This window comes from Natrix helvetica (genome assembly GCF_964273705.1).
Source record: "Natrix helvetica genome assembly, chromosome: 2".
Classification (NCBI taxonomy): Eukaryota; Metazoa; Chordata; class Lepidosauria; order Squamata; family Natricidae; genus Natrix; species Natrix helvetica.
The window spans coordinates 243,179,908-243,200,990 of record NC_138552.1 but is presented as its reverse complement, the minus strand read 5'-3'; the positions used below and the strand labels follow the sequence as shown (position 1 = coordinate 243,200,990).

Sequence of the window (21,083 nt, the reverse complement as noted above, 5' to 3'; positions counted from 1 at the left end):
GACGGACACATATTTAATAAGATCAAATAATAAACTTGAAATAATCATTCAAAATGTTCAGCACTATGTTCCAAACTTCAAAAGTAGATGAAATTTTTATGGGATACAGATATTTCTTCTAAGTTCAAAATTTTAAAGTCAGAATCCTTTAGATATAATTAATTACAAATGAAACCCTATTAAATACCTTTAGCTCCAATCTTATATTTTCGTATATCTACGAAATATCTACAAATAGGTTCTGCTGAACTTGGTATTATTTATAAAAAAACATCATTATGTATAGAATAGAACAGATTCATTTTTATCATAAAAATTAGCAATGTTATCTCAACACATTAGGTACACCTAAGAATATATGTGTATACTTTTTGCCATATTGTTAAACACCCTTACTTACAACAACAAATTGCTGTTACTTAAACAGCAATATGCAAATTTCTTAATAAATGATGAAAGAGGGTGTTTTTGTGAAGTATATGACTGTGAAACATTTTGAAAATATATTTCATATAGAAAACATCCATATATATGTGTGTGTATATGTGTATACACACACATGCATATATGCTTACATATATACAAACATACATAGTCAAATTATTTTGTTTTCTTTTGTTATTTTTAAAAAATCCAGACAGCTTTTCATTATTTTTTAATTTCAGCAAAACTGGCCTGCTGTTTAAATATTCCTCAACAGCTCAAAACTATTTCTGATTCCCAATATGTAGTGGAGAGTGTCTAAATCAGGCAACAAATCACTGACAACTGTAAAGCGATGCTGTGGATCTCTTCTGTCTTTCAGTTACTTTCTTCTATTCCTAGAGGCAAATCATAGCCTTGTATTGTATTCACAATATAAATCAAATTGATAAATATATTTTGCAATCCCCAAAATGTGTTATTGACTGGCCTCTAAGGAGAATGCCTAATTATTGGTAAGACCGATGTAGGCATTGTCTAGAGTTGAAACTCAAACTCACCTATTTAACTAGCTTTGACTTAATCTGGGGTGCTTTATTAACAACCAGTGTAAGACAAAGTAGCTAGTATAATACAGAGTGATGTTTAAATTAGTTTACAATTTGCTTGGGCTCATCTAGACCTACTCTGAACAAAGCCATTCAGAAATGTCAGCTGTGTTCCTAACCACTGTAACAAATTGTTGCCTGAACGCTGCACACCTAATGACTTCAAATTAGCTTCACTGCGATATTGCCTGACAGTTCGTTACGTCTGTTAGTAACATAGCTGGTGTATCATGACCAATAAATTGGTTTCAGTGTGGGCTGGGAAAGGGGCTTCCATCAATTTGATTAAAGAAATTACTGTAGCATTCAAAGCATAAAGACAAACTAGTTTAAGGAGACAGAAATAAGTTAACTGTACCAGAAAAAACATTGCTCATGATTCAAAAGCTCGTTTATAAGCCATTGGTGAAGCAAACTCTCAACAACTAAATTTCTGAACAAAACATGGAGCAGCTCAGAGCTGTTTCCATCCCACCAAATTAGGATTTAGATGTATATTAATAATTGTTTAGTATTTGGTTTCAGAAAATAATTAAAATAAGTGAGAATTCTATTTTATATTGTTTACATTTCAGTGGGAAGGGCAGCTAACTAGATCAGCATTTAGATAGCCCAAAAGAGAAAACAAACAAATAAACAAAAAAGTATCAGAAGCAAAGCTACATGCAAAATTATCAGTTATGTACTGAAATTCTAAAGTTAATACAATTACCCTAAATGAATGAGAACTATTTACATGCCAGTTTCTGTGGATTTTTCTCTAACTAATTAAAGAATCATACAATAGAGCATGCATTTTCCCAGAGGAAATTTCTCATCCATGAAGTACCCTTGATCTGAGAGCATGGGATGGACATCCTATGCTAAGTGTCTAGTCAAGGTAAGCCATATAACAAGGAATGCCACATAAGTAGGTCATATGGCTAAGAAAAGCATTAGTGTTACTGTCTACATGACATTGTCTACATGACATAACATTGTCTATATGTTCTGTCCCCAGAAATCAAATCAAAATTAGTAGATTAATTTTAAATTGTATCCAGCATGTGAGCAACTTTTTACTCCAGACAAGATTTGTTTTTCTTTTCTTTTTTCTTTTTTTCAAATATTAATAACACTTACAAGTTCTTCCTTTCCTATCCCAAATAGTGCTTTTATTTTCTGGAACAGGTTGGAATTAAGTGGGCAATGCATATGGAAAGGACACACACATCCCGCACCAATAGATGTAAAAAAACAATTTAGCTGTACTAGTCACTTCGTATCTTCAATAGACAACAAAAACAATAGCAATAAAATTCCAATAAAATTAAGTAATATAGCCCTTAACAAACATATTTTTATTCTATTTAAATTCACTTCATTCTTCCTGAAATGCTTGACAAGTAGACCAAAGAAATATTCCAATTAAAATATAGAATTCTGGTCCACAAATAAATAGCTAATAAAAAATTCTGAAAAATCGGGGATTGCTTGCAAATCAAAGAAGATGACAAAGTTATTGCAAAAATCCTTATAGAAGCAGCAATCACAGGAATTTTGATTACACCTTTGCACAAGGACAAAATCTTTGTAAGTAAAGATACAGTTAAAATGTATCAGTAAAACAGACCATGCCCAATAAATTAAACCTGACATTAACAGTCAGTCTAACTTATCTCCCAAAGGCCTACCTGATTTTTAAATTAAATTAATTTTATTTTATTGCCTGCTTGCAGAAGGATAACAGAGAGGGAACTCAACTAGGCTGCCTTGGCAGTTAGCTGCAAAACCTGATAGCAACCACCCCAAAAAAAGTCCTTTCTTGCATTCCCTTTCCAAGTGGGGCGGGTGGTAGAACAAGAAAAGGGTCTAATCTTCTATGGACTTGAAAAGCTCAACCAGGTTTATAATGGAAACCACAACCTTTTGGGTCGGAGTGCTTCTGAATCATAGGAGTATTTAGTATACTGAATTCTGAACCCTCAGTGGATCAAAGGAACTCCATGCTCATGGCAACAAACAATGAACAGACTCTCTGGTTGGTTCAAAAGCAAGCTCACCAACAGTGCCCTCTGCTGCTTTGTCTTGACCTGCAAGAAGCCTTGAACCAGCTCTGAGTGGGAAGATGATTGCTCTGAAAGTGGGCTAGACATCAGGTAAAGTTTGAACAAAGTCAAAACTGCTTCACTATAGATTAACCTTATCATAAAATTAAGGTTGCCTTTTTCTTTAAAAGAACAATCTGAAGAGATGGAAGTAGAGCAATATAGCTATTTTAGGGCACCGAGTGAAATGCACAAATACAGCCTTCCATCTAGATAGGGCATGAGTAGGTATTTCATTCTACGTCTTCTCACCTCCTGAATTTAAGATCTTTGAAAAGGGGGAAAAAATGACAGCTCTGCAAACTGTCTGGTCTATTAATTCACTAAGCAGTTAAGGGAATGGAAAGCTATAATATCTATGCAGGCTTTCAATACTCGGGGGGAGGGGGAGGATATCCCAAATCAGAGCTAAAGTATCAGCATGCGCCTGTCTGTGCCTTGTCTGTGTGTGGATGGGGTCTGTTTGCAATAGACCCCATCCACAATTCTAGTGAAGGCAGCTAATGGAAAGAGGACATTTTTTTTTCTTACACGTGCACATTTACAAATCTCTAACATACTTTGGAATGTTCAAGTGGCAAAAAAATCCCCATTGTGGCAGTTAAAGTTACCCCCGCTTATTTTTTTTTTCAAAATTAAATAAGAATATTTTAAGTTCCTTCCTTTTTCATACTATTCTTCATACAGAAGTATCAACAATATGTTGTATCAATGTGTGAGCAGGACAGTTGTAACTAGCTTCACTCTCTTGCAAGTGGTGGAAATAACATGGTGGGATAAGCTGGAGGAATCCACTTTAATACTTCAACATTCAAGTGCACTTTTACTAGATGTTGCTTTTAAAAAGGCCATCTGTTGGCTAGATACCTCTAGATTCCCCCCCCCCCCAAAAAAAAATCCATGGATATAACAGGGAGCATATAACAGTATAAAGAACCTCATACACAGAAGAAGTCAAATGGCCTTTCTTATTGTATGTATTGAGAACTACAGTATCCAGGAATAGGATTTTATCTTTGGAGGTAGAGATCAGTGGGAAAACTTATATAGCAGGTAGACCAAGTGCATAATGGCACACAAGGGACAGAAATATGGGGCACCTTAGACCTACCGTGTTTCCCCGAAAATAAGACAGGGTCTTATTTTCTTTTTAATCACAAAATATGGCTTGGGCCTTATTATGAGGGGGAGTTTATTGTTTTGGGGTTGCAGGGCTGGAGAGGGGGGTTGCGCAAGGTTGTTCCGGTCTCGCTCACACGCCTCCCAGCCTCACGATGCCCTGGCCCAACTCTCCCTGCAGAGCCAGGGCACCTCCGCTGCTGCCGCCGCCACCACCACCGCCATCCCAGCATGGCTTTTTTAGCGGCTTCCAAACCAAGTCTTCCAGCAGTGGCCGCTCTGGGTGTATGCTTTATGGTTGTGGGCCAGCTGCCAGCAGAGCAACCCCCCTCTCCAGCCATGCAGAGCGCTATTCACTGGCATTTCGAAGACGCCAAGCCACGGGAGCCGGGCTACAGCGAACAGGCGCTCACACGGCTTGGTGATACCCCTAGGTCAGTGAATGGTGCTGTGCTTGGCTGGAAAGGGGGTTTGCCAGGTGGCTGCTAATGAGCGTGGTCACTTCATGGCTGTTGTGTTGCTCTGCTGCAACAGCGCAACATAGCCATTCGCCCCTGAGGCTGTGCCCGGCTCTTTGGGAGCCCGCTCGGAAGAGAGCAGCCGCCTGGCAACCCCCCCTCTTCAGCTGGGCACAGCACTGCTCACCAACCTAGCAGTATCCCGAAGGCACCAAGCAATGTGATCACTTTTGCCTTCCCCCTGGTTCTTGCGGCTTGGCACCTTTGGGAAACTGCTAGGTTGGTGAGCGGCGGTCTGCCTGGCCGAAGGTGGGGGTTATCCAGGGGGCTTATTTGCAGGGGAGGGCTTATATTTTTGTCCACCAGAAAAATATGGCATGGCCTTATTATCAGGACATGTCATATTTTCGGGAAAACACGGTATCTTTGAAGTCATATTTACAATCCCATTTGTTGTAATAATTATTTACAGAATTTGCAAGCCATGTTCAAGCCATTCTGAAATAGCAAAAGCATAGACTGAAAAATAATGTCATAAAAATGATAAAAATAGCATTTGAGTAAGATATACAGCATGTACCTGGAATATGTTTAGCCCATCCAATAATGACCACCAGTTCTCTGTCTGCCAAATCACAGAGTGTGGTGAGAGCCTTGATGTCACTGTCAGGCACAGTGGGATCGGGCATGGCATAGATCTTCTCTGGTTCAGCCACCAGCAAATGGGAGACAATCTTGTTATCTGTAAAGACAGATAAAACGTTGGTTACTCTTCTTTTGTAACAACCACAACTGCTGCTGTAACAAAATGGGAATTGACTCTCTCCTTACAGTAAAAGATCTGGGTACTTTAGTGGATAACAAGTTGAACAAGAGCCAACAATATAATGAAGTTGCAGCAAAAGTAAATCCAGTCTAAAGAGTGGGATTATGAAGATGGAAAATGTTGCAATTCTATGAATGAAACAAATAAATTGGGGCTTGTGCAATATGCAACCCCTCCATCCTCCTACTCAAACATACCCAACACTGCTCATCAGTAAGACAGAAAGGTTGCTTGTTAACAAAAGCCACAGTTACAAGAAATTCAAGAATTAAATTTGTGATGATTGGATTAAAAAAAATCAGAATTTTTAACTGCAAGCTCATCCAAGAATATTCTAAGAACATTTTGATCTAGGAAATCTTGCCACCACATTAGGCTGGACATTCAAGAAAATGTAGTCTATTTGGGACATTTGAAATTACAGGTAGCCCTCAATTTATGATCCTTTCTGTTGCTAAGTGAAACATTTGTTCAGTGAATTTTGCCCTCTTTTATTACCTATCTTTCTGCAATTTTTAAGTGAATCACTGCAGTTGTTAAGTTAGTAAGATGGTTGTTAAATGAATCTGGTTTTTCCATTGACTTTGCTTGTCAGAAGGTCACAAAAGAGAATCACATGATCCTGGGAGCTGCAACTATCATAAATATTGCCAAGCATCTGAATTTTGTTCACATGACAATGGAATGCTGCAATGGCCATAATCGTGAAAAATGGTCCTAAGCCACTTTTTTTCAGTGCCGTTGTAACTTTGAATGGTCACTAAATGGACTGTTGTGAATCGAGAATTACCTTACATGCTTTTCCATATGGAATAAGAGTGATAAATCAGATAGAAATGAAAAAGCTGAACTCTATAATTTGCCGTAACTGCCTCCAATTAGCATTTTCTATCACTAAAACTAGATTTTACCTAATGTGTAGAATTCTGTTTGCCATATTATACAGCCCCTATTCTTTTGCTCAGTTGCATTTTTAATAAACATCTTTTATTTTGAAAAGTGTAGGAAAAAACTACAGCCAAATTATGTAAATATACATGATTTGTGATCATTATCATACTATGAACAGAAGACATTATTATTATCATATAAGAGGAGCTAAAATTAATGATATACCAAGTGGACACCATTACAGAGTCAACCATTCAACCAATCCTCCCCTTTCATTCATTCAGCATCCCATATTTGATCAGGAAAAGGTAGTGAAAGTTGTTATAATCATAATCCTTCAGGAACGCATGGCTAATAATGTGATCAGCTGACTTAAAAATTCATTTTCAACAAGGTGTTATGTGGGGAAAAAAACCAAGGGGAAGATTCTTGATGGTTCTTCTATTCAGATACCAGAAGTCCATATTTTAACCCTATGGAATCTGATAATGCCTACCAATTCTGATACTTTCTAAAAGCAAATTTTAAAAATTAATAGAGGTTAAGTTTATCAGTAGGTATTAGACGATACCCTTGAGAGCTGTTTACCTTAGAAATAGTCTGAATCACCAGCTATAAATCTAAAATATTTGTTGCTAGCTAGCTAGTGGGAGAAGGCTGATGTCTTGTTTCTGAACTTCCTAGATGAATTTGATTAGTCAGGGATGTTCTTCTGTTGTTAGAAAAGTCTGAAAAGAACCATCATGGTACAACTCATAATATTCAGATCTTTTTAGACATAAAGGTAAATGTAGGAAAAGCTATAGATCATTGACACCCGAAGAGCTATTGCTACCTAATGTATACATAGCTGTACAAATGAACCAATAGAATACAGCTCCACCAATCTTGGGGGGGGGGGGGCATACACACTAACTTTAGAAAATCGTACAATTAGCCTGAATATTACATACAGGAACCAAATTAAATTCTGCATACCATAATATCATTTGCATGATGCACATGATTTCACTTTTAACAAAATGAAATTCAATGTAGAGAAAAGTAAGGTCCTACATTTATGCAAGAAAAACCAAATGGCAGGTATAGAATTGGTGGTACCTGGCTCAATAGTAGTAACTGTGAGAGAGATTTTGGAGTCCTAGTGGACAATGATTTAAATATGAGCCAGCAGTGTTGCTGCAGCTGCCAAAAAATCCCACACAGTCTAAGATGCATTAATAGAGGGATAGAATCAAAATCCCATGAAGTGCTAATACCACTTTATAATGCCTTGGTAATATCCCACTGTGAATATTGTATCCAGTTTTGTCACCACAATATAAAAAAAGATGCTGAGACTCTAGAAAAAGTACAGAGAAGAGCAACAAAAATGATTAGGGGACTTGAGGAAAAACAGGAAAAATAGTTGCAGGAATTGGGTATGTCTCATTTAATGAAAAAAAAAAAAAGACTAGGGGTATCATGATAGCAGTGTTCCAATATCTCAATAGTTGCCACAAAGAAGAGGGAGTCGAGCTATTCTCCAAAGCACTTGAAGGCAAGACAAGAAGCAAAGGATAGAAACTAATCAAGAAGAGAAACAACCTAGAACTAAGAAGGAATTTCCTGTTAGAAGAATTAATCAGTGGAACAACTTGTCTCCACAGATTGTGGTGCTTCAACACTGGAGGTTTTTGAGAAGAAATTGGACAATGATTTGTCTGAAATGGTATAGTGTTTCCTGATTGAGAAAAACTAGGATTGGATTAGAAGACATCCAAGGTCCCTTCCAAATCTATTATTCTGTTACTCATGTCATGCAAATATTTGATTTTAAAAGGAACACTGCAGTTTCTGAACAACTTTTTATGGCAATATTTTATAAATATATTTTTTTCAACTTTAAAGGGGAAAAGGGGAGAGAATATAACTTTATGAACAGATAATATATTCAAGATCCGCAGGAAAAACATAAAATAAAATCATTCTAAAAGTCATTGAAACACCTAAATTCATGTATGCACAATTCTGGTTGAGCAAATATACACATGAACTCTAATCTCCTGATCAAGATGAGAAACCTGGGGGAAAATAAACTATAATTTCTCTCACACTTGAATTCTACTCTTTGAAATCTGAACGTTTATAACAAATATAATTAAATAGGTAGCAATAGCAATAGCACTTAGACTTATATACCACTTCATAGTGCTTTACAGCCCTCTCTAAGTGGTTTACAGAGTCAGCCTATTTCCCCCAAAACTCTGAGTCCTCATTTTACCGACCTTGCAAGGATGAAAGGCTGAGTCAACCTTGAGCCAGTGAGACCCAAAGTGCCAAACTGCTGGCAGCCGGTGATCAGCAGAAGTAGCCTGCAGTACTGCATTCTAACCACTGTGACACCACGGTATTTATATTAACCATTATAAATACCATATATTGAAAACATTCACAGCTTGGTGAAAACAAAGCACAATTGCTGATTGTGTTCAGCATTGCACACGAACTGCGATCATCTTTGTGTTTTTAATAATTGGAAAAAAAACAAGTTAAGCAAAGTTCTCCAACTATTTAACTGATTTCACAAACAACTTACATGTGGAGGTTTCCACCAGGTTCAGCAATAAAGTTCAACTATGTTTAGAAATTGCAGTTCATTTTTTTTAAAGTGACAAAGCTCATTCCAAAATGTTTTTTTTTTTTAATATTCTGTGGTGTAATTTATTCTGGAGTTCTGATCTATTTGTCTCCAGCATTTTACAAATGTGTATGTCAGAAAGGTGAGGTATGTCAGTCCTTCATAAAACAAATGCAAAAGCCAATTGCAAGGCATTGCATCAAACATGTTTTATTATTAATAATAAGGGCTTCTTTGAAATGACAAGAGGAACTCTAAGTCCGTAATGCATCACTTGTGAATGCTGTTGATGTGGGAGATGTAATGGAAAAGGGCTGGTTAAAACTGAGGGTATATTCTACCTCTTGCAGATCCTATATTCATATTAACAGAACAGGCAATTTAAAAAATGGTTTTAATCATATGATTTAAAAAGCCTAGGAGGTAGATGTTCTTATGTCTCAACTCTGGCAAAAAAATAAATATCCCATCCCATCCCAACATACTACCATTTTCAAAATTGATTAATGGTGAATATTTATATGATTTATAGATAATGGCATTTCAGCAGTTTCTGAAAACTAATAGAGAGTTTTCCACCATAGTATTAAATTTTGATTGGGAAAAATGTGTGGCAAGATGGACAGCAAACAAATGTAATAAACAAATAATAAATAACAACATATATACTAATGGAGATATGTTTATTACTGTAATTGATTTGCCTATTATCCAATATTGCTTTTTAAACAGTTTCCTCTACCTTCTATCGATGCAGTGGTTCAGCAGTTAAGATGCTAGGTTTGCCAGCTGGAAAGCTGGCAGCCCAGATTCAAGACTAGAATGTCACACAAAGGGGTGAGCTCCTGTCCTCACGCCAGCTCCTGCCCATCTAATGCAATTTGAAAGCATGCAAATGCAAGTAGATAAATTGGTACTAGTTTGGTAGGAAGGTGACAGCACTCCATGATGGCAACATGACCACAGAAATGTCTTAGGAAAAGCACTGGCTCACTGACTCAAACAGAGATGAGCACTGCTTCCTATAGTCAGCAACAACTAGTGGAGTAAAATCCACAGGGACTCCTTTACCTTTATCTACCTACTTTTCATAATACATTAGCAAAAAACACAAAAAAAACACAAAAAACCCACAAAAAACCCCAAACAAACAAACAAACAAAAAAACAACCTGTGCCAGAATGCAGAAAAATCTCTACTTATTTCTTAAAAGCCATTTTACTGTTTCCTCTGTTATATTTTTGCAAGAAGTTGATTCCACAAAAGTTTGTGCTTCTATTTCATTGCAAAGGGTGGGGGTGGGGGGTAGAGATTAGGAATCCCTGACACTGTTATGTGAAAAGCTGTAAACTAGCCTATCTTCATAGCAAATTGGAATTGTACTAGTTACTTTTTTACATATAACACAACATACTGTCTCTCTGTTAATTCCAACGGACCTACAGAAAAGATATCATTTGAAATTAATAGGAGTTGCAAAAAAAGGGTAGTGATATTCTTTAGACAGTGCTTGCTCATTACAGCGTGCCTTTCTCAGGATTTCTCACTTCTGTATTGCACTCTTTCAATCTCCTACATTTTCAATCCGGCAGCATTAACAGAAGTCTGTGCTAAATAGGCTTAATTGTGTGTGCATGGCCGAGCTGTCAGCAATTCAAATCAATGGCACAAGATAAAATAAATAAAAAGCTGGCAATCTGTGCATCCAGAAAAATCTAAACCTCTAATGAAATTAAACACTAGAGTTCATTGAATTTTATTGTATTATCAGAAAGTTTTTTTTTATTATAATGCGCAGAATCTGCTTAATGCAACCTTATATTGTATTTACAGAGGGGTAGAAACAGCTTATGTGGACTGTGTGGAAGATGCCAGATTGGACAATTGAAAGTATAATCAGCATAATGATTTTTGGAAAGGCAAAATGAAACGATGCCATATGTTCACTTAAGCCTTAATTTTATGTAAAACTGGTTTGTTTTTCCTCTGACATCGCTAAAATGCCCTTTCACTTACAGTTCAGAACCTATTTATTTGCTTTCCAGGTCTCCATATGGCTCATGCGTATTGTATCCAGCAGAGTCCCGTGCTGGGGAATGGCAGGTGAAAAACAATGTGCAACCAGGTAAGGGCCTTCAGTGCAGCATTTAAAACCCTTTATTACATTTGTCTCAAATAGGGCCTTTGTATCCCAGTGGTTTGTGCCACTACTTAATGCAGGGGTGTCCAAACTTGGGAACTTTAAGACTTGTGGTCTTCAACTCCCAGAATTCCCCAGCCAGCCATGCCGGCTGGGGAATTCTGGGAGTTGAAGACCACAAGTCTTAAAGTTCCCAAGTTTGGACACCCCTGACTTAATGGAAGCCAGCTTGCAAGTACCATATGAAAGAATTTGCATTTATTGCCAATTCCTCTTGGTACAGGATACACAATTGATTTTTATACCATGGAGTGTTATTACATTTTCTCTAGGGAATTAGCATGCATGAATTTGCATAATTTGCAAAATCTTTAATTTCAGTTTAGATCTTGCTTTTTAAGTACCATTTGGATGTAAGAAAACTCATACCTGTTTTAACTACGCACATGAATAAACTCTACCTTAATATATTTTATAGTTGTAGCACGTTGCTGTTTTATTGAAATACAGGTAGTGTTTCAACCTTCTATTGCTATAAATTAATGAGGCTCCTAATGCATTTTCATTGAGAGGTTGAGCAGTCAAATTCATCTAGTTAGTGAAAACTACAACATTTCACTCTTGTAAAATCTGAGACTAGAAGCTTCAATGAACTAATGATCCTAGCACAACCCATTTTATCTACCAGTGAAAACAAAGATCACCTGGAAATGTAAAATTTGTATAGCATAAATTGGGCATTATGAAACTCTTACCCTCAAAGCGTATTTTCTTCAGCTATTCTGAAAAAGGAACAAGGTGATAAAAATACTGGACAAAATCATTTATTCAAGACAGTATGCTATTTTGTTTCTATTCTTTCATGGATTGATGACATCAAAGGTTACACTGCCTTCCTAAGTACTTACATGGCTTTTTGGCAGGCTGGACTAGTTGAGGATTCAGGTATGGACTATTTTCTGCATCTATTCTGCGCTTGTACTTCTGGCGACCACCACGTACTCTGTCTAAGCGCACTCCTAAACATGAAAAAAAAAGAAAAGAAAGAAAAAGAAAGGTTTAACACAACTGAAATACTTTGTGCAATTATTTTAAAATTTTCAATAAATAAGCCAAAATTTCAGTTCACTCCCTATTAAATTACAATCTCAATTTCCCACTGAAAAAGCATCAAAAGGGGTGGAATACATTGTAAACATGGAACGTTCATTGATTTTCAATGTGAAATGTCAGGAAAGTGCATCAATTTCCCATTTGAGAACTCTACTCTCAACTCTACTCCCTTCCTTAATGCAGGGTATGTTTCTTATCTGCAAGTTCTAAACCATGGTAGTGTCTGGGTGTTTTTATTTTGCAGGCAGTCCTGCTTGTTCTTCCCATAGTGAAAAGAGGCACAGCATAAGCATAGGAGAATGGGGGCAGTTCCACTGGTGGTTTCTGTTTTGGTTGTCTCATAATGGTTATGATAAGAACAACAGAAAACTGTGACAAGTTGGCTCTGAGAGTCTGGGAAATGTTGGAAGACTGATAACCAGTGACGTGCGGTGATGTTTATGACTGGTGAGGCTGGTGACGTCATCAAACCGCGTGGTTGCTCATGACTGGTGAGGTTGGTGACGTCATCAAACCGCGTGGTTTCTCCGAACGCACGCGCGCAGCCCAAACAGAGAAGTTTCTTTTCTCAGAAATGTCAGAAAGAGGCAGGCAGGCTGCCGCAGCTCCACTTAAAAAACATTTCTGAGAAGAGAAACTACTCCTTTCTCCTCCTTTCCACCCCCCTCTTCTAGCACTGAAGTTGTTACCTAGGCATTTTTTGCATCTGGCGAGCCCACGATCCTTGCAAGGGGAATGGGACCACGCGTTCAGGCGGCTCCTCAGCTCCAGCCTCAATCAGCGTAGCCGCGGTCCCCTTCATGTTGATTTAGGAAGGAGAGGAATGGAACCACGTGTGCAGGGAAAGGGAATCACAGCTACGCTAATCTGAGGCTGTGCGCTGCTGAGGAGCCGCTTGCACACATTTTCCCATTCCCCTTGCAAGGATCGTGGGCTCGCCAGATGCAAAAAATGCCTAGGTAACAACGTCAGTGCTAGAGGCGGGGGGGGGGGGGCGGGAAAGGAGGAGAAAGGAGAAGTTTCTCTTCTCAGAAATGTCAGAAAGAGGCAGGCAGGCTGCCGCAGCTCCACTTAAAAAACATTTCTGAGAAGAGAAACTTCTCCTTTCTCCTCCTTTCCACCCCCCCTTCTAGCACTGAAGTTGTTACCTAGGCATTTTTTGCATCTGGCGAGCCCACGATCCTTGCAAGGGGAATGGGACCACGCGTTCAGGCGGCTCCTCAGCTCCAGCCTCCATCAGCGTAGCCGCGGTCCCCTTCATGTTGATTTAGGAAGGAGAGGAATGGAACCACGTGTGCAGGGAAAGGGAATCACAGCTGCGCTAATCTGAGGCTGTGCGCTGCTGAGGAGCCACTTGCACACATTTTCCCATTCCCCTTGCAAGGATCGTGGGCTCGCCAGATGCAAAAAATGCCTAGGTAACAACGTCAGTGCTAGAGGCGGGGGGGGGGGGGGAAGGAGGAGAAAGGAGAAGTTTTTCTTCTCAGAAATGTCAGAAAGAGGCAGGCAGGCTGCCGCAGCTCCACTTAAAAAACATTTCTGAGAAGAGAAACTTCTCCTTTCTCCTCCTTTCCACCCCCCCTTCTAGCACTGACGTTGTTACCTAGGCATTTTTTGCATCTGGCGAGCCCACGATCCTTGCAAGGGGAATGGGAAAATGTGTGCAAGCGGCTCCTCAGCAGCGCACAGCCTCAGATTAGTGCAGCTGTGATCCCTTTCCCTGCACACGTGGTTCCATTCCTCTCCTTCCTAAATCAACATGAAGGGGACCGCGGCTGCGCTGATTGAGGCTGGAGCTGAGGAGCCTCCTGCACACGTGGTCCCATTTCCCTTGCAAGGATCCCGGGTTCGCCCGAGGCAAAAAAAGGCGAGATCGGCATACTTGGGGCTGCTGCTGATGTCCAGGGAGGCTAAACCAAGCCACGCGCCTCTCCCAGCCACTTTCACGGCTTCCCGGAGTAATTTTTTTTTATTTTCATGATGAGAGCGGTGAGGCTCCGCCTCCCCTGCCTCCCCTGACTGCACGTCACTGCTGATAACAATGTCTTTGGTCAAGTACCTTTTTAGAATTGGCCACATTGCAATTTCCAAAAACAGAGCATTTCAAATAATTAAACAGCAGAAATAGTACAGAATAGAAATAATATTTTTAAAATTATATCCAATATTTTGGAATAGTATTTATTGGAGCATAGGAGTGATACTTTGAACAGTATAAAATTGCATTTCATACATATGGCAAGTGTTATGACATTGAATGTCATAACTAAAGTTTAGGTAAGATTAGCAAAGGCAATATACAAACAAATATAACCCAAATGAGTAATACTTTAAAAGATAAAAGGAGGAACATTACAGCAATCTTTCATTAGAAACATTGTCCCATATAAGAGAATAAGATAACATTGTTAATTTAAGAATAAAAAATGCTAGGTAAAGTTAATTAACACTTTAAATGAATTTTTTTTTAAAAAAATCTTAAAGTATGCCACTTATGGAAAATAATGGGAGCAACAAGCATTACATGTACTGCTTTTTGGAGAATATAAATCTAGGAAATAAATAAATGTCTATTTTTGCTTTATTGATCACATGAATGCTTTACTGCTAACACATTACAGAAAAATGTAGCTAAAAACCCTTGCAGCCTTTGGACTGAACCATCCAAAATGAACAAAATTTTTGAACTGTAATGTTTGAGAAAATATTTTGGACTTCAGCCAGTATAATATGAAGTAAATCCAGGTTGCTTAAAAAAATTACAAAAAGTGAATCTAAAGCTTAAATATTTGGACACATAATACAAAGGCAAGATTCCTGCAGACTGGGCCTGATGCTTGGAAAAACCAAGATAAAAGAAAAAAATTGCATCACTGATCAAAAAAGGCAAAGGTCAAAAAAGCAATTAATCTTGATAAAAGGATGTCCATAGGCAAGTCGAAATACCTGAGCAACAAAAACAATTTCCTTCCCTGGTTTTATTAAACTCAAATGAAAATACCAATTTCAATACATTAAAAATATTTTTGTTTGTCAAAAAATAATAATGAATAATATTATTCATATAATAGACCACCCGGAGTCACTTCCTGTGAGATGGGTGGTCATATAAATTTGATTAATTAATGAATAAATTCAAAAATTTGACATATTAAATGGGTCTGAAATTATTCAGCTCTGCAACGATAAAGCTAAATACAGGTAAAGCTAAGAAGCAATGAAGTTACAAAAAGTGCATATCTAACAGCAGGGCAATTTTTTGGAAATTGAATCCTAAGTCATCAAAAAGGATAAAAGCTACAGATAATGTTAAAGCTTTCCTGCTCTACTGCTGAATTAACAATTAGCAAAACGGAAGTCGGTTTCTGTCTCTAGATAGCTATCTACAGTCCGAAGTCTATTAGTAAGGGCAGTATAAAAATGTGAAGTGTGTCCATGAACGTGTCTATGTACAAAATATAATGTTCAGAGGAGAAAAATGATATTTTTGGAACAAGGAAAAAGTACTCATAATCCAACGAAGATTGAAATTGACTTCAAGACCTAACCATTGGGATAAGCAACTTTTAAAGTGAAAGAAGATTCACTATAATATTGCAGAGAACAAACATGAAAATCAGATGTTCTTGGAAAAATAAGGCACGATACTGATACTGGATTTAATATCAAAGCTACGCCATGCTATTTAGTTCCCTGAAATGGAGAGGATGCCTCTTCTTCATCCCAATCACATTTGTTTTACAAGGAGAGAAAGAGAGTAAAATCATTTTACCACCCATGTTCTTAACTTAACAATATGTGCTGTGAACTTATTATAAGATGTTATAATAATTTGTTTTAATTCTGCTTTCTATTTAGTTTCTAGAAGTTTTGTATTTTTGTTCACTGATTGTTATTAGCTTCCCAGAGTTCATATAAAAGATGGGTAGCCATATACATTGTATAAAACAATGGAATATTTGGGATGTTATTTTCAAGCTCCTAGTTTAGTGGTACACCCATGGTATTTTCAGTGGTTTCTCATCCAAATATTAACCTGTTCAACTTGTCAGTATTAGCCAAATTCAGTAGATTAGCTGCAAAAACCTTCTTCAATCCCGCTACTAGGAGAGTAGCCATTTTCCAACTAAACACAAAGGGGCAGCTTAGGGATGTTCACTAATGCAGAGGAAGAGTTGGTGTGGGGCTGCTACTATTGCACTCCACAGACACTTGTAGGATCTGCTGTGAACGGTGGTTATTCAACTCTTCCTAATGGAAGGGCTGTTCCTGCCAAGATAACTTGCTTGAAGCATGGATGGAAAAATAAGCAGGATAGATTTGATCTTAGAAGCCCTGACAAGGACCTTGGAACACATTGTGCATAAGTAACGATTCTTCTCATATGCACACTTTTTCTAACATTTCCAAAGGGATTACTGTTCTACATAATTTCAAAAAGTTGGGGGCACATGAAGCTTGGCATTCTAATCTGTGCCATTTACAATACAAATTAGATCACAAGTAACAGGTGACATTATTTAATTGAATGTCTTCCATCTGCAATGCTGACAAAAGGTAAATGGAAATAAATGAGTCTGGCAAGGCAGCCCTTGAGCCTTATGATACCCAATATCTTTTTTTAAAAGAAGAGTTATCTATAAAACTAATGCTGACAGGCCTCCAACATTTTATTCCTGGACAAGATTAAATGAATGTTTTAATATGAGGGGGAAAAGGACAAATAACAATGTTGCCTTAAGCATGGAGAATTGCCATTATCTCCTCTTTAATGTAATTAAAGGAAAGTCATTACTCATGAAATAAAATAAATCCTTTTATTATCCAGACGACCAAAATTTATCAGGTCCAAAATTTACAACCACTGAATTATTAACAAGCAAGCACTAAGATTTCAGTTTTACACCCAGTTCTAATTACCCATTTACTTAGGATGATAAAGCATAGCTGGAGCTATCTCTAGAATTTCAGAACTACTTTATATAGCTTGCCTGAATCCCATTGGTAAATATTTTTGCCACTACTGGCCAGCTGTTAAATTCATTTCAAAAAAGCAAATATGAGCAACCAAAACTTAATTAATTGCTTTATACAGTAATCCAGTGCAATATTAAACTATGTTAAGAATCATCATAAATGAGACAGACCATTTCCCAACAGATCCTTAACAAACCTCTTCACGAGGTTTTTGATGCTATAATGGATACATTCAGGGATTCCTGTATTCTAGGGCTGAAATTGGATTTTTTTTTCCTGACCTACAATATTATGTAGAAATAAGAATATTAATCTAAACTGTACAGAGTAATCAGCCTTTCACTGTCCAGATGTGATTTCAGACACTATTTATCAGAGCCTTCAGCTAATTCCAATGTAATTGGATGATATAAAAAGAGAGGTCAAGCTACTAATGGCCACTAGCCATGATGGGTTTACAGTGCCTTCAGTATTACAGAGCATGATCAGGAAAGTGGTACCGAACTCAAGTCTTGTTTATGGCCACTGGAGCAACAAAATGATACTGCTGGTCTAGCAGGGGTGTTCTTATATTCTTAAATCCAAAGGTGGGTGTAACTGCCCAAGAAAAACGAAAGCAGGATCTGAGTAAACAAGTAATGAGAGTTGGTGTGGAATTGTTTCCTTCAGACCATCTAACTGGTCTGACCATTTCCCTCTTCTTACAGAAGGCAAAAAAGATAGAGATTATTTTTTTTCTTAATGACCAATGCAAAGAGCTGATTTCACATCTAAAACATTAAGCTTTACAGAAACATTCAAGTTTTGATGTTATTTTTGAAATATTAAATCCTAGAGCTTAAGTAAGTAAAATAAGATGACAACACCCATAATTATGCCGAAGGGTGGGATTCAAATAATTTAACAACCGGTTCTCTGCCCTAATGATTTCTTCCAACAACCAGTTCACCAATTGTTCAGAAAGTTAACAACCAGTTCTCCTGACGTGATGCGAACTGGCTGAATCCCCCACCACTGGTTAGGCTTAAATTTTAAGGTTGATTATCAAAGTTGATGTGAGTCTCCCATGACCCCCACTGCTCTTTCTCTCAAAAAGAATCTGGGTACCCTTGAAGCAGAACTTCTGTTCTTACCACCATAAATACTTTTTGATATCCCAAGTTGAAATGTAAACATTTGAAAATATTTCCTTCTTAAGAATTCTCTGCTGTTATCAAACTGAATATTAGAAAGCAGTTTAGCCTTTCTAGAAAGCTAATCTCCTACACTGAAGAGGCATTTAAATGGAAGGGGTATAAAGGCAAGTAATTAATCATTTATCCATGTTCTGAAATGGTACATCAATGAAGGTCCATAAGGTAATGAGGTTGTGTGCATATATTAACTAAGATGTGCCATAAAAGAATACTAGCTTGGCTAAAGAAGCTAGGTGAAGAGCCCATTCAACTGCACGTCCTTTACTTACACTATGATAAATCAACCAACAGCCAATGGATATTTGTCCAATCAGTGACCACAAATGAAAAGTAATATTTAATGTCATCCATAAAAGAAACCTTAATCCTAAGAAGTTTTATTGCTATAGTATTTAAACAGAACTTGGCCTGTTCTAAAAGAAATCTTTGCTTTTGAAAGAAGTCTAAACTAACTTCCTTCAGAACTATCAAGAACTCTAACAAACAAAAATCAAGCACAATAATCTAATAACTATTGAGAGGATGATTTTGAAAGTCAAAACATTCCAGGTTTTGATTTTTATTGGTGGGGAGAGGTGATAAGAGACCACGATGCTAAAAATTAATTGATGTCATTTGAAGGACAAGACTAGGTCTTGATTTCAAATGACCCTAGAAAAGTCTTTCCATTGAAAAGAATTCAAGTGATAAGCTAGTGACACCTCAAAAGAAAGAAATCTAACAGTTAAGTTCTGGACCATTTACTAGCAAGTCACAAGAGATATGAGGAGATCGAAATAAAATTCATTACAGTAATCCAACTGTGAAGTACTGATAGCATGAAATCAGGATCTCAGTATCAACTTTGAAAATAATATGCAGCTGAGCACTCCCCCCCCCCATTTATGAGCTAGAAGCTTTGGAATGTTTCCAGGGATCCAAAAAGGGGGGAAAAGATCCTTGTGATTAATATGAGTAGAAGATCACCAAATGCATGCAACCACTACAAGAGTCTAGGTTCAAACCTCTGTCCAGAAAACTGCACTTGCTGCAGGTAGCAAAAGTTTGCTACTGAATTGTCTGATTGCATACATTTCAAATAGCATGTCTTCTCTCTGAACATGTGTTATACTTACGTACAGCAACCTCTTGTATTTCTGCCTATACAGAGATCACAGCTTAACTGACTCATAAACCACTATTGGCCCAATTTATTTAAGCAGTAACTAGAACGGAATTCACCTGCACCCTTCCCCTCCCCAAAGGTTGGTTTATGAAAAGGTAAGAAAAAGTAGAGATAGTAAAATCAAAGTATGAAGCACTAAATAATATAATTATTCTCATAAAACTTTCATAGATATGTGAACAACTATAAATATCTAGTAAAGGCAGTAGGCAACTTAAATGATTTTAATTCATTATATAATTTATTTATGTTCAACTTAGTTTTAATAAAGTACAAAAAAAATGCCAAGTGCCCACCAATTTGTCCTCAACCTAGGAAAATAAATATCATGTGTATACCAATTTGTTCTCAAGCCAGAAAATCAATATCACTCCACCAGCCAGGATAATGCAGCCATGGCCAACTGGAGCAAAAAATTCTTCATTGATCAGTGCACATAAAGGAGGGAAATGAGGCAGGACATCACAGTTTCCTTTGCCTTTCAGTCTCTGCAGTTCCTTCATTAGGATTGGTCAGAAAGTTAAGGGCAGGGAGTAGATTTACTCCTTCATGAATAACCTGGTGGGATCCTTCCTGCATATTTCATTTGCACCTGTAAGTAAAATGATGTCCCCATATGTCTTTTGCTTGTTGCACATATCTACACAATCCAATATACAGTTCCACCAAGATCTATTTATATAAAATAGATAAATTATAAAATTTCACTATTGTCATGACTGATTTTACAGTACATCTACACAACCCAATATACAGATCCACAAGTTCTATGTGGATCTGTATATTGGATCATGTAGATGTACTGTAAAATCAGTCATGGCAATAGTGAAATTTTATATATGTGATATAGAATACATGTGATATAAAATTTCATTTATAGAATACATGTGATATAAAATTTCATTATTATCATGACTGATTTTACAGTACATTTATAAAAAGAATTATAGGACAGAGAAACAAAGGTAGGAGAAACATTACACATATTTATAGTCAAAGACAAGAAAAAAATAAAACAATCACCAGAATTATTATCAGTTTAATAAAATAAGACTAGAGTTAGAAGTAGCATTTACTTCTAACTGAATAAGCAAGTCAAAAGAATATGCAGTTTGCAATTTTGGGGCCTCTGATTTTATTGCCATGAAATAATGTTTCAATCAATCCCCTCTTTGAAATTTATCTATAGTAATAAATGTTTATTTCATTTGCATAATATACTGTACACATTTGGAATTGTCATGACAAGAAATTGGAAAGGAAGTCTAAAGTTGTATGTGAACTATCAAGTTTTATGTAATGAAATATATTTAACTTTATATGTATGATAGATAGAATCAAGTCTTCAAATCAAGGACACAAAATATGTTCTATCACACTATCTTTTTCCAGTTAACATTAGAATAGTACAATTAAAATTATGTCAACATTTGTAAGGCAATATGACTTAAGCAACTAGT

The 21,083-nt window shown here is 37.1% G+C and overlaps 1 protein-coding gene across 4 annotated transcripts in view; it reads right to left on the bottom strand.

Annotated features, from left to right (window-relative positions):
• ESRRG (estrogen related receptor gamma) overlaps positions 1-21,083 on the bottom strand; it is a 195,346-nt gene that overhangs the window by 56,237 nt on the left and 118,026 nt on the right. For all 4 annotated transcript variants that reach the window (XM_081942198.1, XM_081942197.1, XM_081942199.1 and 1 more), the window contains 2 exons: positions 12,081-12,191; positions 5,276-5,437 (listed from right to left, as the gene is read on the bottom strand). In XM_081942198.1, coding sequence (XP_081798324.1) covers positions 5,276-5,437; positions 12,081-12,191 — 273 coding nt within the window. The remainder of the gene's footprint in view (positions 1-5,275; positions 5,438-12,080; positions 12,192-21,083) is intronic.